This window comes from Oncorhynchus clarkii, chromosome 22 (assembly GCF_045791955.1).
Source record: "Oncorhynchus clarkii lewisi isolate Uvic-CL-2024 chromosome 22, UVic_Ocla_1.0, whole genome shotgun sequence".
Taxonomy (NCBI): Eukaryota; Metazoa; Chordata; class Actinopteri; order Salmoniformes; family Salmonidae; genus Oncorhynchus; species Oncorhynchus clarkii.
In genome coordinates this window covers 31,032,459-31,045,546 of record NC_092168.1, presented here as the reverse complement: position 1 = coordinate 31,045,546, position 13,088 = coordinate 31,032,459, and the positions used below count along the sequence as shown (strand labels likewise).

Genomic DNA, 13,088 nt, shown 5'->3' with positions numbered 1-13,088 from the left:
TGCATACTCATAAAGAAGCATATTTGACAGAGGAGAAGTGCTCTTATAATCCAAATAGCTTGACACTCGCAGATTGCATGCGTCATGCCACACTCATCAACAAAAGTGCTGGGGAATGAGTATAATTCAGCATCCGCAGCAGTGAGATAGCTGATGTCTTCTTCAAACTAGACTGCAGCCGAGCAAGGTTTATTTTGAGCTGATTGGCATTTCCATTTTGATGAGTGCGGCAACACTGTAAAACATTTTCTGTAAAATGTACAGTAATTTACTGGCAGCATTTGGCAAGTAAATTACTGTAACTTATTTTACTGTACAGCTACTGCAATCCATTCTGCAGTAATAATTTTTACGTCACCAAAGATGTTACTGTAATCTAATTTACAGTATATTACTGGAATTGCCCATGCAGCAATATATTATCCAGTGTTCTTTGCAAGTTTTCATTTTTACATTTTGGTAATTTAGCAGGCATTAGCAAATGACAGTTGGTGCATTCAACCAAGGTTGATAAAAAACACATCACTGTCATAGCAAGTAAAACGTTTATGTGACTGTTACTGAAAATGTTGTTGTAGTTAAAGATACATTGGTCTTCAAAATAATTCTAATTACAACATATCTTATGATATATCTCTGACTATCTTAGGATAGTGCCACTACAATACTAAGACATTCACGGTAACGTGATGCCAGAGCAATGAAACACAGGACAATATAGTAAAAGTGACTATTAAACTGTATGGAAATTATTTCACTATAATTACAAGGGATTAGAGCAAGCAGGTTGACTGTATGCATTTGCATATTAAAGATTACTAGGTGTTTTGGGTCACTTGCACTTCTAGAAGCCTAAACAAAGGCTTCCAATCTGGCCATGATTAAACAGCAAAACCTCAAACGAAATGTGTTAATATTTAACCATTAAAAGTTTAAAGACCCGCTACTAATATTTCTCCACAATGCACCATCATTTACAGTATGCTGCAGTAAATATAGCAAAACAACAATACAGTACTTTCTTGTAAAATTGTATTGAAAATAAAATCAGCAATTGCTAATAGTGAAATTGTGATTGTATATTAGAGCAAGCCAACTGATAGTTGGTGTTTTATATCACTTACACTTCAGACCTTAAACGGTTTAAATTGATAGCGACTAAAGCAACCAAATGTAATTGTTGGATAACCACTACCACATATCACTTAATTTGGTACAGCACTCTCACTAACGGGTGCAACAAATATAGCCTCTTACAAGACAAGCCTCAATATGTTAATAAGTGAAAAGCAACAATACCATGCGCCCACTAGTGTTTATTAAAAGGTTTTTGGTGATACAAAAATGGAATATGATGTAACTGCAGACCGCAATTTGGGGCGTTTCATGATGTGGATGTTACACGATATCAGGAAATGCCCATTTATACCTTTCATTGGTCAGTTCCGGTGTTAGGCAACTGATGGTTTCTCAACACAGATGATTAGTTTACATAGCAGTTTAGGATATCAGTTTAGGGGGGGTGTTGTCGTACCCTCTTTACGACTGTCTTGGTGTGTTTGGACCATGATAGTTTGTTGGTGATGTGGACACCAAGGAACTAGAAGCTCTTGACCTGCTACACTATAGCCCCGTTGATGTGAATGGGGGTATGTTCTGTCCTCCTTTTCCTGTAGTCCACGATCAGCTCCTTTGTCTTGCTCACGTTGAGGGAGAGGTTGTTGTCCTGGCACCACACTGCCAGGTCTCTGACCTCCTCCCTATAGGCTGTCTCATCGTTGTCTGTGATCAGGCCTACCACTGTTGTGTCATCAGCAAACTTAATGATGGCGTTGGAGTCATGCTTGGCCACGCAGTCGTGAGTGAACAGGGAGTACAGGAGGGGACTGAGCACGCACCCCTGAGGGGCCTCCGTGTTGAGGATCAACGTGGCACATGTGTTGTTGCCTAACCTTACCACCAGTAGGCGGCCCATCAGGAAGTCCAGGATTCAATTGCAGAGGGAGGTGTTTAGTCCCAGGGTCCTTAGCTTAATGATGAGCTTTGTGGGCACTATGGTGTGGAAAGCTGAGCTGTAATCAATGAACAGCATTGTAACATACAGTAGGTGTTCCTTTTGTCCAGATGGGAATGGGCAATGTGGAGTGCGATTGAGATGAACTCATCTGTGGATCTGTTGGGGCGATATGCGAATTGGAGTCGGTCTAGGGTTTCCGGGATGAGGGTGTTGATGTAAGCCACAACCAGCTTTTCAAAGCACTTCATGGTTACCGACATGAGTGCTACTCTTAGTCATTTAGGCAGGTTATTTCTTCTAAGTGTCCAGATTAGTGTCCCGCTCCTTGAAGGCGGCAGCTCTAAACTTTATCTCATTTCGGATGTTGCCTCTAATCCATGGCTTCTGGTTGGGATATATACGTAGGGTCACTGTGGGGATGATGATGTCATTGCACTTATTGATGAAGCTGGTGATGGAGGTGGTATACTCCTCAATGCCATTGGATGAATCCCGGAACATATTCCAGTCTGTGCTAGCAAAACAGTTCTGTAGTGTAGCATCCGCGTCATCTGACCACTTGTTAAGATAATTAACGTGTCAGGTTAGGTGAAGTAGTGTGGCAGATTTGGAGATTGTGGTTCAGGTTAGGAAAAGAGTTAGGGTTAGCTACAGTTGTCAACAACTCATGTTTTAATTTGGCATTTTTTTATTTAACCTTTATTCAATGAGGCAAATCAGTTAAAACTTCTTGATGTGTTGTGTTTTCTCTCGTCGTGATGTGTTTTGTCCTATATTTTTATTTCATTTATTTTTAATCCCAGCCCCCATCCCCACAGGAGGCATTTTGCCTTTTGGTAGGCCATCATTGTAAATAACAATTAGTTCTTAACTGACTTTCCTAGTTAAATTAAAATGAAATAAATACATTTAACTAGGCATGCAAGACGATGACAACTAGACAATGACCACCTACCCTGGCCAAACCCTGACAATGCTGGGCCAATTGTGTGCCGCCCTATGGGATTCCCAATCATGGCCGGTTGTGATACAGCCTGGAATTGAACCAGGGTCTGTAGTGATGCCTCTCGCACTGAGATGTAGTACCTTAGACTGCTGCGCCACTCGGGAACCGATGTAAAAGAAATAGGCACGGACCAATTGCGAGCATTAATGGGTGTAATATGATATCAAGAAACACTTTTATCAGAATAAGCCCCATTCCAAATTGCAGTATGGTACTGTATTCTGAATTACAGTAAATTACTGGCAGCAATTGGCCAGTAAGCTACTGTAGAGTTTTAGGACAAAGTTTGTAGAATTCCTACAATACAGTATATTACCGTATTCTGTTGGGGTACAGCGTTCTCATTCACAGTTACAACAAATATAGCCTCTTACAAGGCACGCCTTAAAATATGTTAATGAGCCAGAGACACTTTCCCCTTCCACAACATTTTCCCACGAGGCACTATTACGGTAAAACACACTATTTTAGTGTTGAAATTACAGAAAGGACTTAGTGGCTTTAAAACAAATGTACATTATTTTACTGTATAAAAGCAGACGCAACTTAACAGTTATTGCATTCATCTTGAGAAAGCTAGGTGGGGCAACCACATCACAGGCATAGTATGTACACTTTTCCTCAGTAAAGTAGCTGTTATAGTCATACTGAATATTTTTTTAACAGTGAGGCAAATTTAGTTTTTTTGTTTAAAAACAATAATTTCAGGGCCTTTTAACTTTTCTTTGACAACAACGCAACCTTTCGGTTGCATATCGACAAATGCTTGAAGATTCAAGGGGCGGTATCTCCATGACGTTTCACGTAGAACCTCACGTTGCACTACTAAATCCAAGCAGCGGAGACGTAGCAGGAACCAAAGTGAAGTTATTCTCAATAATCGTGATTTAACAAGGTATGCAAAGTGTAAATGAACACTTATTTTCCGTGTTTCTATGATCATGAAGTATAAGTTATTTAGCGTCTTACGGGCAGCTTTCTTGCAGAGTATGAGTGGCTCTGGTTCGCTGGAATAAGTCAGACTGCTACACAGAAACCGATACAATGTGCCAAGTTCTGCATTCTCTTGTTATGAAGGCTTTATACCATTCATCGATTGATCATCTAGCGATTTACAGAGGCTGCACCATGCATGCTTTCAAGTGGTTGCTTTTTGAAGATGTTACTGTTCATAAGGTAGCTAGCACAGCTGTGTTTTGGGCCTATCTTGGTCGGGTATCCTGCCCTGTGGAATGACTGACCAACTTTCCATTCTATTTTTGAATGCATCTGTGGATTTAACCCCTGTGTTTGCAAACAGCCGCACGAGGGCGATGCGCGTAAATTGGTGGGAGAGTCCTTGTAGAACGCCAGTAAAGAAAAGGCATATGTACATGTTGCTTGTGAGTGCATTTCTCAGTACTTTTGGGTTATAATTGAATTATGAAATGACCTGTTTAAAATAGTGTTTGTCTTCATTGCAAATCAACTGCATTATACTTAAACACTTCAACCAGTAAAATGGCTCTTTGGCTAGCTTTTGCTACAGCCTAGCCCATATCAATGAGCGTTAACATTCTAGCTAACAACTGCTGCAGCCAAAATAAAGATAACAACCAAAGAACTGTTCATTAAATAATTAAAACATCATTGTAACCGTATAGGAACCCCCAAAAGTGATTTAGTTTAGAAAATTATAACGCAAGGTGCATGTTGAATGTGCGCAGATGGCGATGGCTTTCTTACCGCGCACCAGTGCGTGACGTCAGTGTCGTTTACTGGAAAAGGGTCTTTGCAACAGTTTTAGCATGCTAGTAGTTGCTAGCTAAGAAAGATAGTTTTCCAAATGCAATGTTGTCTGGTCTACGCAAAACTGTAGCAGCAACATTTATGAAAGAATGTCCCTTACAATATAACTATTTCCCTTGTGGACTTGCCAAAGGTAACCGAACTATGGCCCTCGTCCAAGTGTCATCCAACAAATGCAGTGGCGGCTACCAGAAGGTGTTCGAGCATGACAGGTGAGCTAGCCTCGTGAAACTAGACTCATCCCCAGAGAGCTCATATTCTGTTTTAGATAGCAGATTGTAACAGTCTAATGTGATGCCCCAGTAGTATATGTACTGTTTGGCATAGCACAGAGAAGTTTCGACCAACCTTAACTTTGCGATACTATCTTCTTTCTCAATTCGGCTAAACATGTATCTTCACACGTCTGTTCGTTTGAATTTAGAAAATGCTATTTTTAAATATATAAACATTTTGCTCAATGAAATAAACCAACAATGTGTACGCCACCATCTTGTCTATTTCAAATCTTCTGTCATTGATTCAGAACTCTGTCCACCCCAAAGTGCTGCATGTCATGACACACCTGTCTCGATCAATGAGAGAAGATTTGAAATGGACAAGATTTTGGCGTACACATGGTTGGATTACTTCATGGAGCAAAACAATTATTTTAATAGCAGAGCATTTTCTAAATTCAAACAAACCACCTGCAACTTAACATTTTTTGAATATATATTTTTGGCCGAATCGAGAACGAAGATGCTATTGAAAAATGATCTGTGCTACCCCAAAAAGTACCTATCCTGTAACTGCTAAGTCACAGACAGTCTGTTAGCTAATTTCGGTTTCACTGTTATACATCAATGCAACACACTGCTGTTTTTCCCCTTTGGAATACACAAATGATAGTTTTACAAGTGTCCATATGGTTTAGGTGGAAACTTGATGTAATACATTTTCTTTACCCAGCACTGAGCTGAAGTGTAAAATGAAGGTCGCTGTCTACCTGCCTCCTAAAGCTGAGAATGAGAAGTGCCCCGTGTTCTATTGGCTCTCTGGTGAGTTCTCACAGTCCATGGTCTCTCATTTGTTACAAAAAAACAGTGGTCACCATCCCTGCCCAGAATGGGTAGGATTTTGTTCTATACCAACGCACCTGATTCAACTAATTTGTCAAGATCTTGCCTGTATACTTGCTCTGATCTAGAATAAAAATCTGATCAACTACTTAGATTTTACCTATGTGTGTTGAAAATGTTGTCCTTCATGTCTCACTGTGTGCTTCTAGGGTTGACATGCACAGAGCAGAACTTCATCACCAAGGCTGGCAGTCAGCAGGCGGCTTCTGAGCACGGAATCATCATCGTCGCCCCAGACACCAGCCCACGTACGTACGCACACGCTTTACTGATTGCATAAGTCACCCCTTACTAAATCAATGCTCATGCCCACCTTTTAATAGTAATTATAGCTCCCACCCGACCTTCCTACTCTTTATGTGATATTCAGGTGGTTGTAACATCGAGGGTGAAGATGAGAGTTGGGACTTTGGCACGGGGGCTGGTTTCTATGTTAACGCCACCCAGGAGCCCTGGAAGACCAACTACTGCATGTACACCTATGTCACTGAGGAGGTGTGTCAGTCGCATGATAATAGTAGTCGTGCTGATGGTAGCATTTACTATTACTATTGTGAATCCGTTGATACTGCTATGCGCTGCTAATCACCACCTCCCAACTCTTTCTTTTTTCCATCTCTCTCAGCTCCCTCGTTTGATCAACACTAACTTCCCTGCTGACCCAGAGAAGATGTCCATCTCCGGCCACTCCATGGGGGGACACGGAGCCCTCATCTGCGCCCTGAAGAACCCTGGAAAATACAAGGCATTGCAATTGGAAGTCTTTTCATTATGATCTCAACATATTTTGAACATATGAATGAATCCCTTTCTCTTCATCCCTTTCTCTCTGCAGGCTGTTTCTGCGTTTGCCCCCATCTGTAACCCCATCCAGTGTGCCTGGGGGCAGAAGGCCTTCTCTGGGTACCTAGGAGAAGACAAGAAGACCTGGGAGGTACAGTATGGGGTTACAGGGGGACTGGCCAAATCAATGGGATCACAAACTACAGGTCTGACCTTGAGGAGTGGAATTCCAGAATAACATGAGTTTCTAATCACTCTTCCTCCTCTCCTTTTCCTCCTTTCCAGGCGTATGATGCCACGGTACTGGCAGCGTCATACTCCGGCCCACAGCTGGACATCCTGATCGACCAGGGTCGCGATGACCAGTTTCTGTCGGCCAGCCAGCTGCTTCCTGACAACTTGATCGCCGCCTGCTCAGAAAAGAAGATTCCTGTTGTGTTCAGGCTGCAGCCGGTGAGTGCTGCCACCCAAAGACCAACTATAGCAACTGTTTGATCTTGAAATGCCTACAGTGGTTGATCAACTAAAAGTTTTGCCAGTACAGTACCCTGCGTCACTACATTTCTCCAGACCAGCGCAAGGGGGAGTTTGAGCAGTGATTATGCTTTTGGGTCCCAAGGTACTACTGTGTCTCTAAAAATACACTTTTTTTTTGTTACTACTCATCAGTATTATTTACTAAAACTGTTGTTACACTAAGGTTTTATTCTAAGAGAAACTTAGATTATAATTAGGGTGTGGAAATGTTATTTTGCTTTTACTGTAGTACTGTAGCCTACTCCCGACCGGTCATATTGTACACGCCCGAGTGGTGCAGCGGTCTAAGACTGCATCGCAGTGCAAACTGCGTTGCTACAGATGCTGGTTCAATACCTGTGCTGGCCGCAACCGGGAGACCCATGAGGTGATGGTAGGCTTTTGAGTTCTCTCCCTCTAAAAACAGAAATAAATAATTTTAAGTAACAAACTGGCTTTATTTACAAATTAGTAACAATGTCTCACCCCATTTTCAAGAATGGCCCTTTTCTTGCTCACTTTACGTTATTTGAAAACGAAATCTCAAATATTATTTTTGAAACAGAGCTATTATTATTATTATTGCTAATTAAAATGATATAAAAGCCCCTTAGATATTCTCACAGATATATTATTAACCCTGTGTGAATTCTGCAAACAACGTTTCTAGCATGACAATATATATTGGCTCCCGAGTGGCGCACAATGGTATTGCCTTGTGTAACGGATGTGAAACGGCTAGCTTAGTTAGCGGTGCGTGCTAAATAGCGTTTTAATTGGTGACGTCACTTGCTCTGAGACCTTGAAGTAGTAGTTTCCCTTGCTCTGCAAGAGCCGCGGCTTTTGTGGAGCGATGGGTAACGATGCTTCGTGGGTGACTTGTTGATGTGTGCAGAGTTCGCGCCCGGGTATGGGCGAGGGGACGGTCTAAAGTTATACTGTTACACTTGCAATTCTCCAGCTGAATGCACTGAGATTGCGGTAGGCGCACGAGGTTCAAGGCAAGAGGCACTGGACGGGCCGCAGAGCAGTGCACAAGACGGATCTAGCCCATTGGGGGGGGGGGGTGGACCCCCACCCCACTGGGTAGCACAGAGCAACACTTTAAGAGGCATTGCACTAATAATGGCACTGACTAGGGAAACGTTCCTTCTGTTATTAGTGCCTGTCTGCACATTGTTTTAGTTAGAATGTAACTAATAAAGGCGCGAAAAATGCCCTTGAATTCGGAGGGCAGAAATTATTAAATATTAGAGCATTAGACCTCTCACTGAAGGCGTCAGTCAAAAGTTATACTTAAATCCGAACGGGATTTAACGAAAAATGACATGAAAAGTGCACACTTGTAAATCCCAAAGTCTGGAAAGGTAGATACAAATGATTTGTGACATTGTGGTTACAATAAAGAATGTAACAGGATGCTGTGTTTTTATTTACAGTAATGATGGACTGCTGGAGGCATTTTGAAAACAGGTTTTCAAACACTTGTTTTTCACAAGTGTACTGTCCATGACTGATGTAATCCGAAAAAGCATTAGACAGAGTTGATGAGTACTTGAGGTCACCTAGAACAGGAGAGCAGGACATGGCCGACTCTCCCTTATGTAAGAAATTAGCCACTTTACCATGTTTACTACAGTATGTAGGCTGTTTACTTGTCAGACTGCACAGTAGCGGCTTCTGAATTCTCTTCTAAATTCTTTATTATCCAAATGTTTTAAAGTGCGTGTGGGAGACCTCATGCAACCTCAATATCGGCTAAAGCATATACTGTACTGCATTTCTTTATCAGCATCTTTATGCTTTCGTTAATAAAACAATGATAAAATACTCTTTCAAATGCAGATGTTTAGTTATGGATCCATAACGAATTACTATGGAAATAAATATCACTGAATTACATAAATATTGGAACAAAGTAGGCTAATGAAGGTAAACAAATGGTTTCTTACTGGAAAATACTCTTTCAAACACACACGTTGTACCGTGCTATTAGCAGGACAAGACTTGCCTAGAAGGAGAATTCTCCCCCATCTTCAAATGTATTTCTTAGTTAGGTTGGCTGTATCACAACCGGTCGTGATTGGTTGCAATTTCCGTTTAATCCACCAGAACAAATATTGTGGTTAAACTCAAATATACTAATTGATTAAAAAAAAACATTATCAATTGGAACCTTTAACATGTGGAAGGTGGAAAAGGTATTATTATTAACCCTGTTTTTCACAAGCGTATCGGGCTGTGAATTCTGCAAACAACGTTTCCAGGATGGGTTATTAGTAGGACAATATATATTGGTCATGGCTCCCGAATGGCACAGTATCTTACTGCAAGAGGCATCACTACAGTCCCTGGTTCGAATCCAGGCTGTATCACATCCTGCCGTGATTGGGAGTACCATAGGGCGACGCACAATTGCCCCAGTGTCTTACGGGTTAGGGGAGGGTTTGGCTGGCTGGGATGTCCTTGGTTTCTCTCCCTCTCAAAAAAAAAAAAAAAATGTTGGCCTTTATTGATATTATTTTGGACTTTTTATTCAGATTAATCGCTCAATTTCGTTTTTTGAAAACAAAATAATCTCCACTATCTATATCCTACCCGCTGTGGTCAACTATTTCAGCACTGTTTCGTGCTGACTGAGACAAGCATGGAGAAATGAAAATGTTAAATTATAGTCCATGATATTCTTAAAATGTGTTGACGTCGGCTAAATAATCAAGTTGATGGCACAGTTATATAGCCTCGGCACCTACATTGGGGCGGCAGGTAGCCTAGAGGTTAGAGCGTTGGACTAGTAACCGAATGGTTGCAAGATCGAATCCCTTAGGTGACAAGGTAAAAATCTGTCGTTCTCCCCCTGAACAAGGCAGTTAACCCACTGTTCCTAGGCCGTCATTGAAATATGAATTTGTTCTTAACTGACTTGCCTAGTAAAATACATTTTTAAAAATCTGAGTGGCTTTGGATCAAAATAAACAAGTACCAACATTATTTCTGATAGTCTTTAATAAAGAAATGTTTTGGTTATTCTGACCTGGACACCATGTACAGTATTATAATAGGACAATATACGCTTACCAACATCTCTGTTTTTTTGATACTTTGTGAAAGGCAATTGATCAGCATTAAAAACTTTGGATGGTGCCCCCCTGAGTGGCGCAGCAGTCTAAAACACTATCGGTGCAATCTGCGTTGCTACAGATGCTGGTTCGATACCCGTGCCGGCCGCCACCGGGAGACCCATGACGTGGCTTTTGGTTTCTCTCCCTCTAAATAACAAACTTGCTTAATTTTGATATTAGTGAGTGTCTCACCCCATGTTCATGAATGGCCTTTTTCTCGCTCACTCTAGGTTAAATAAATGAAATCATCTAAAATATTGTTAATTTCATTATATAAAAGCCCCTTTAGATATTCTCACTGATCAGTTTTGCCCTAATGAAAACTGCCCCTTAGATATGAATTTATAATCCTTAGTACTGTAGCCTACTCCCGGCCGTCACGTTGTAAGGCGCCATATTTTCCGTTCCAGCCTAACGGAAACCCCGATGGTTTTGTTTTTCTTGGAATAGAAACACCATTTCATAATCAATCACATATACTATGTTCTTACAAAAAAGGTTTTAAATTCTCTAATGTCAATCAAATGCTTCTCAAACTAGCATTGTTAAAAATTGCTGACAATTAAATAATGTGCCATATAATTCTGGCAACATTTTAAAGGAGGAACCACTGTACTGGATTAGGGTTGGTGACCTTCCTGTGTGATTTCCCTGCTGCCAGTTGTTCTATACAGTATGTGCTTGTTTACTGATGTAAAATGCAGTGTCAAACAGTGCCATTTGTTTCCATCAGGGCTACGACCACAGCTACTTCTTCATCTATTCCTTCATCACCGACCACATCAAGCACCACGCCAAGTTCCTCAACGCTTAAGACTGACTGCTGGACCAGAACCCTCTTCTGTGCTTTCTACCCCCAACTGTGCACCTGGTATTGTCCACCTGTCCCATCCAGAGAGGTCGAGCTAAAATTAACCTGATGCGCCTTGTGAGCTGAAATGAACACACTTGCTATGTTGAGTCAACCTCAGAACAGACAATAGTGGGGCCAGGATGTTTGGTGTTAAGAGGAGCTTGCTTGCAAATCATGTGGTTACTCCAACTGTATTTCTGAAATAAAGGTTCAGTTATTACTTTTGATTCCATTTTATGACCTTAGGCTTATACACGTTGACATCTGAGACCAATACAAAATACATGTAGGTGGACTATAGAACATAAGACGATGTGCTTTTTACAGATAAGGTCTTTACTGATAGTGATGAAATATATACATTATTCACAGCAGTTAAGGCAACATTAAAGGGGTGTTTCATGCAATAAAATCCAAATTGCTGTTCACCAATATGACAAGAGGTACAAAATGGTACGTCAATTTTAAGAAACCTAAACATAAAAAAAAACCATTTCCTCCCAATCAAAGTACAAAACTGAGTACAAGCTTTCAGGACTATAAACAGAAAGGTAGAAAAGGGCAAAACTGCTCAACTCAGCAGTCAATAGTTACACTGGTAAAAACATTTAGCACATTTGTGTAGTTCAAATAAATGTCACACATTTAAAATGGAGCTCTGAGATTTGTCAGTTGCCAAAACAGTCTCTTTAAAGTGCAGATAATTTCAGGCCTGTAGGCAGCCAAACCTGAAGGCCCGAGGGATTGACTAGACTAATCAATGAACTAAAACTATTGAAAATTTGTAGGTTTCTAAACTGCCAGGTTTGCAGCACACGACCCAAACCTCCATAAGGAAACGATAAGCTACAGTCCCTTTCTCCTAAGAAAATATCCTTGTCATATTTCCCTTTTAGTTTATACATTATTTTCTATCATCAAAATATAGGAGGAAATGTTAACTGGGAGAAGGGATACTGGTAGTCAAATGTTAGCACCTGAGTAGTTCTATTTAGCTTGGTGGAAAGGAAATTACTTTGAGTATTAAAGTAGGATTACGGTGTATAATTTTTTATATATATAGTAATTGTAAATTATATTAAATATTAGCTACATTATATACATAAATAGTAGTGTTGTTACTTTGAATTCTACATTAGAATCAGGATCTGGAGTGATTTCATTGCTAAGAGAATGTTCACTTTGCCTGAGGAGTGTGGTGGTGACTTAAAATATTCACTGTGCAGAAATTGCTTCGCCATTTCCTGGTTTCAAATTTCAGTTTTTGAAAAAACAAGCCAGTATAGCGTAGATAATCATTGTACTTTCTAAACCGCTGTCAAAATATTTTCCAGAACGATTGTATTTTCAGCTGTTTGAAGCTGGTGTTAGAGATATTAGAACGGAATGCATAGAAATAGTGTAGATGGAACAGATCTACCTTTCAATGAGAATAACAGAGCTATACCTCACATTTCTATGTGAATTTGGTCGGGTTGCCCCATAGAGTAAGAAATATAATACTACAATACTTTCTAAATACAAAACCCACTTGCATGAACCACCACATTGATACTTCACGTCACTGCTTTTCATAACATTTACCATACGTCTAAAGACATTTAGATCATTGGAATAGTACAAACCATATTCAAAAACATTAAAGCTGGAATCATTAGTTGCTACATCCATTTTTGGATTTATAAATGAATGATATACCCATTTTGATTCTTGAAAATAACTCCAATGCCTCACAAGCTTAGTTAAACTGTCGTACCCCATCGGAACCCAGAATAAAAACTTGTTTTACTCCCAATGTTTGTAAACAAACACAGTATAGCCTCAAAACACGGTTAAAACTCATTTTTATATCATGGATGGTCAGACCTTGCATTCATAGCTG

General features: G+C 40.4%; 1 protein-coding gene across 3 annotated transcripts; it reads left to right on the top strand.

The window, feature by feature from the left end:
* The first annotated feature begins 3,820 nt into the window (after positions 1-3,820).
* LOC139380768 (S-formylglutathione hydrolase-like) lies at positions 3,821-11,426 on the top strand. Of its 3 annotated transcripts, none has more exons than XM_071123780.1 (9): positions 3,821-3,918; positions 4,945-5,023; positions 5,763-5,851; positions 6,082-6,180; positions 6,303-6,427; positions 6,558-6,677; positions 6,768-6,866; positions 7,001-7,168; positions 11,087-11,426. In XM_071123780.1, exons 2-9 carry the CDS (start codon positions 4,956-4,958, stop codon positions 11,165-11,167), a joined length of 849 nt encoding a protein of 282 aa, XP_070979881.1. In that variant the 5' UTR covers positions 3,821-3,918; positions 4,945-4,955; the 3' UTR covers positions 11,168-11,426. The 3 variants fall into 3 exon arrangements, with proteins under 3 accessions (XP_070979881.1, XP_070979883.1, XP_070979882.1); XM_071123782.1 differs by lacking the exon at positions 3,821-3,918 and adding an exon at positions 4,350-4,405; XM_071123781.1 differs by lacking the exon at positions 3,821-3,918 and having other exon boundaries at positions 4,770-5,023.
* The last annotated feature ends 1,662 nt before the right edge of the window (positions 11,427-13,088 follow it).

Coding starts and splice junctions, on each gene's coding strand:
- LOC139380768 (XM_071123781.1), top strand. CDS start 4,854: ATGTTGTCTGGTCTACGCAAAACTGTAGCAGCAACATTTATGAAAGAA. Junction 5,852..6,081: donor CGTGTTCTATTGGCTCTCTG/GTGAGTTCTCAC, acceptor GTGTGCTTCTAG/GGTTGACATGCACAGAGCAG. Junction 6,867..7,000: donor AAGACAAGAAGACCTGGGAG/GTACAGTATGGG, acceptor CCTCCTTTCCAG/GCGTATGATGCCACGGTACT.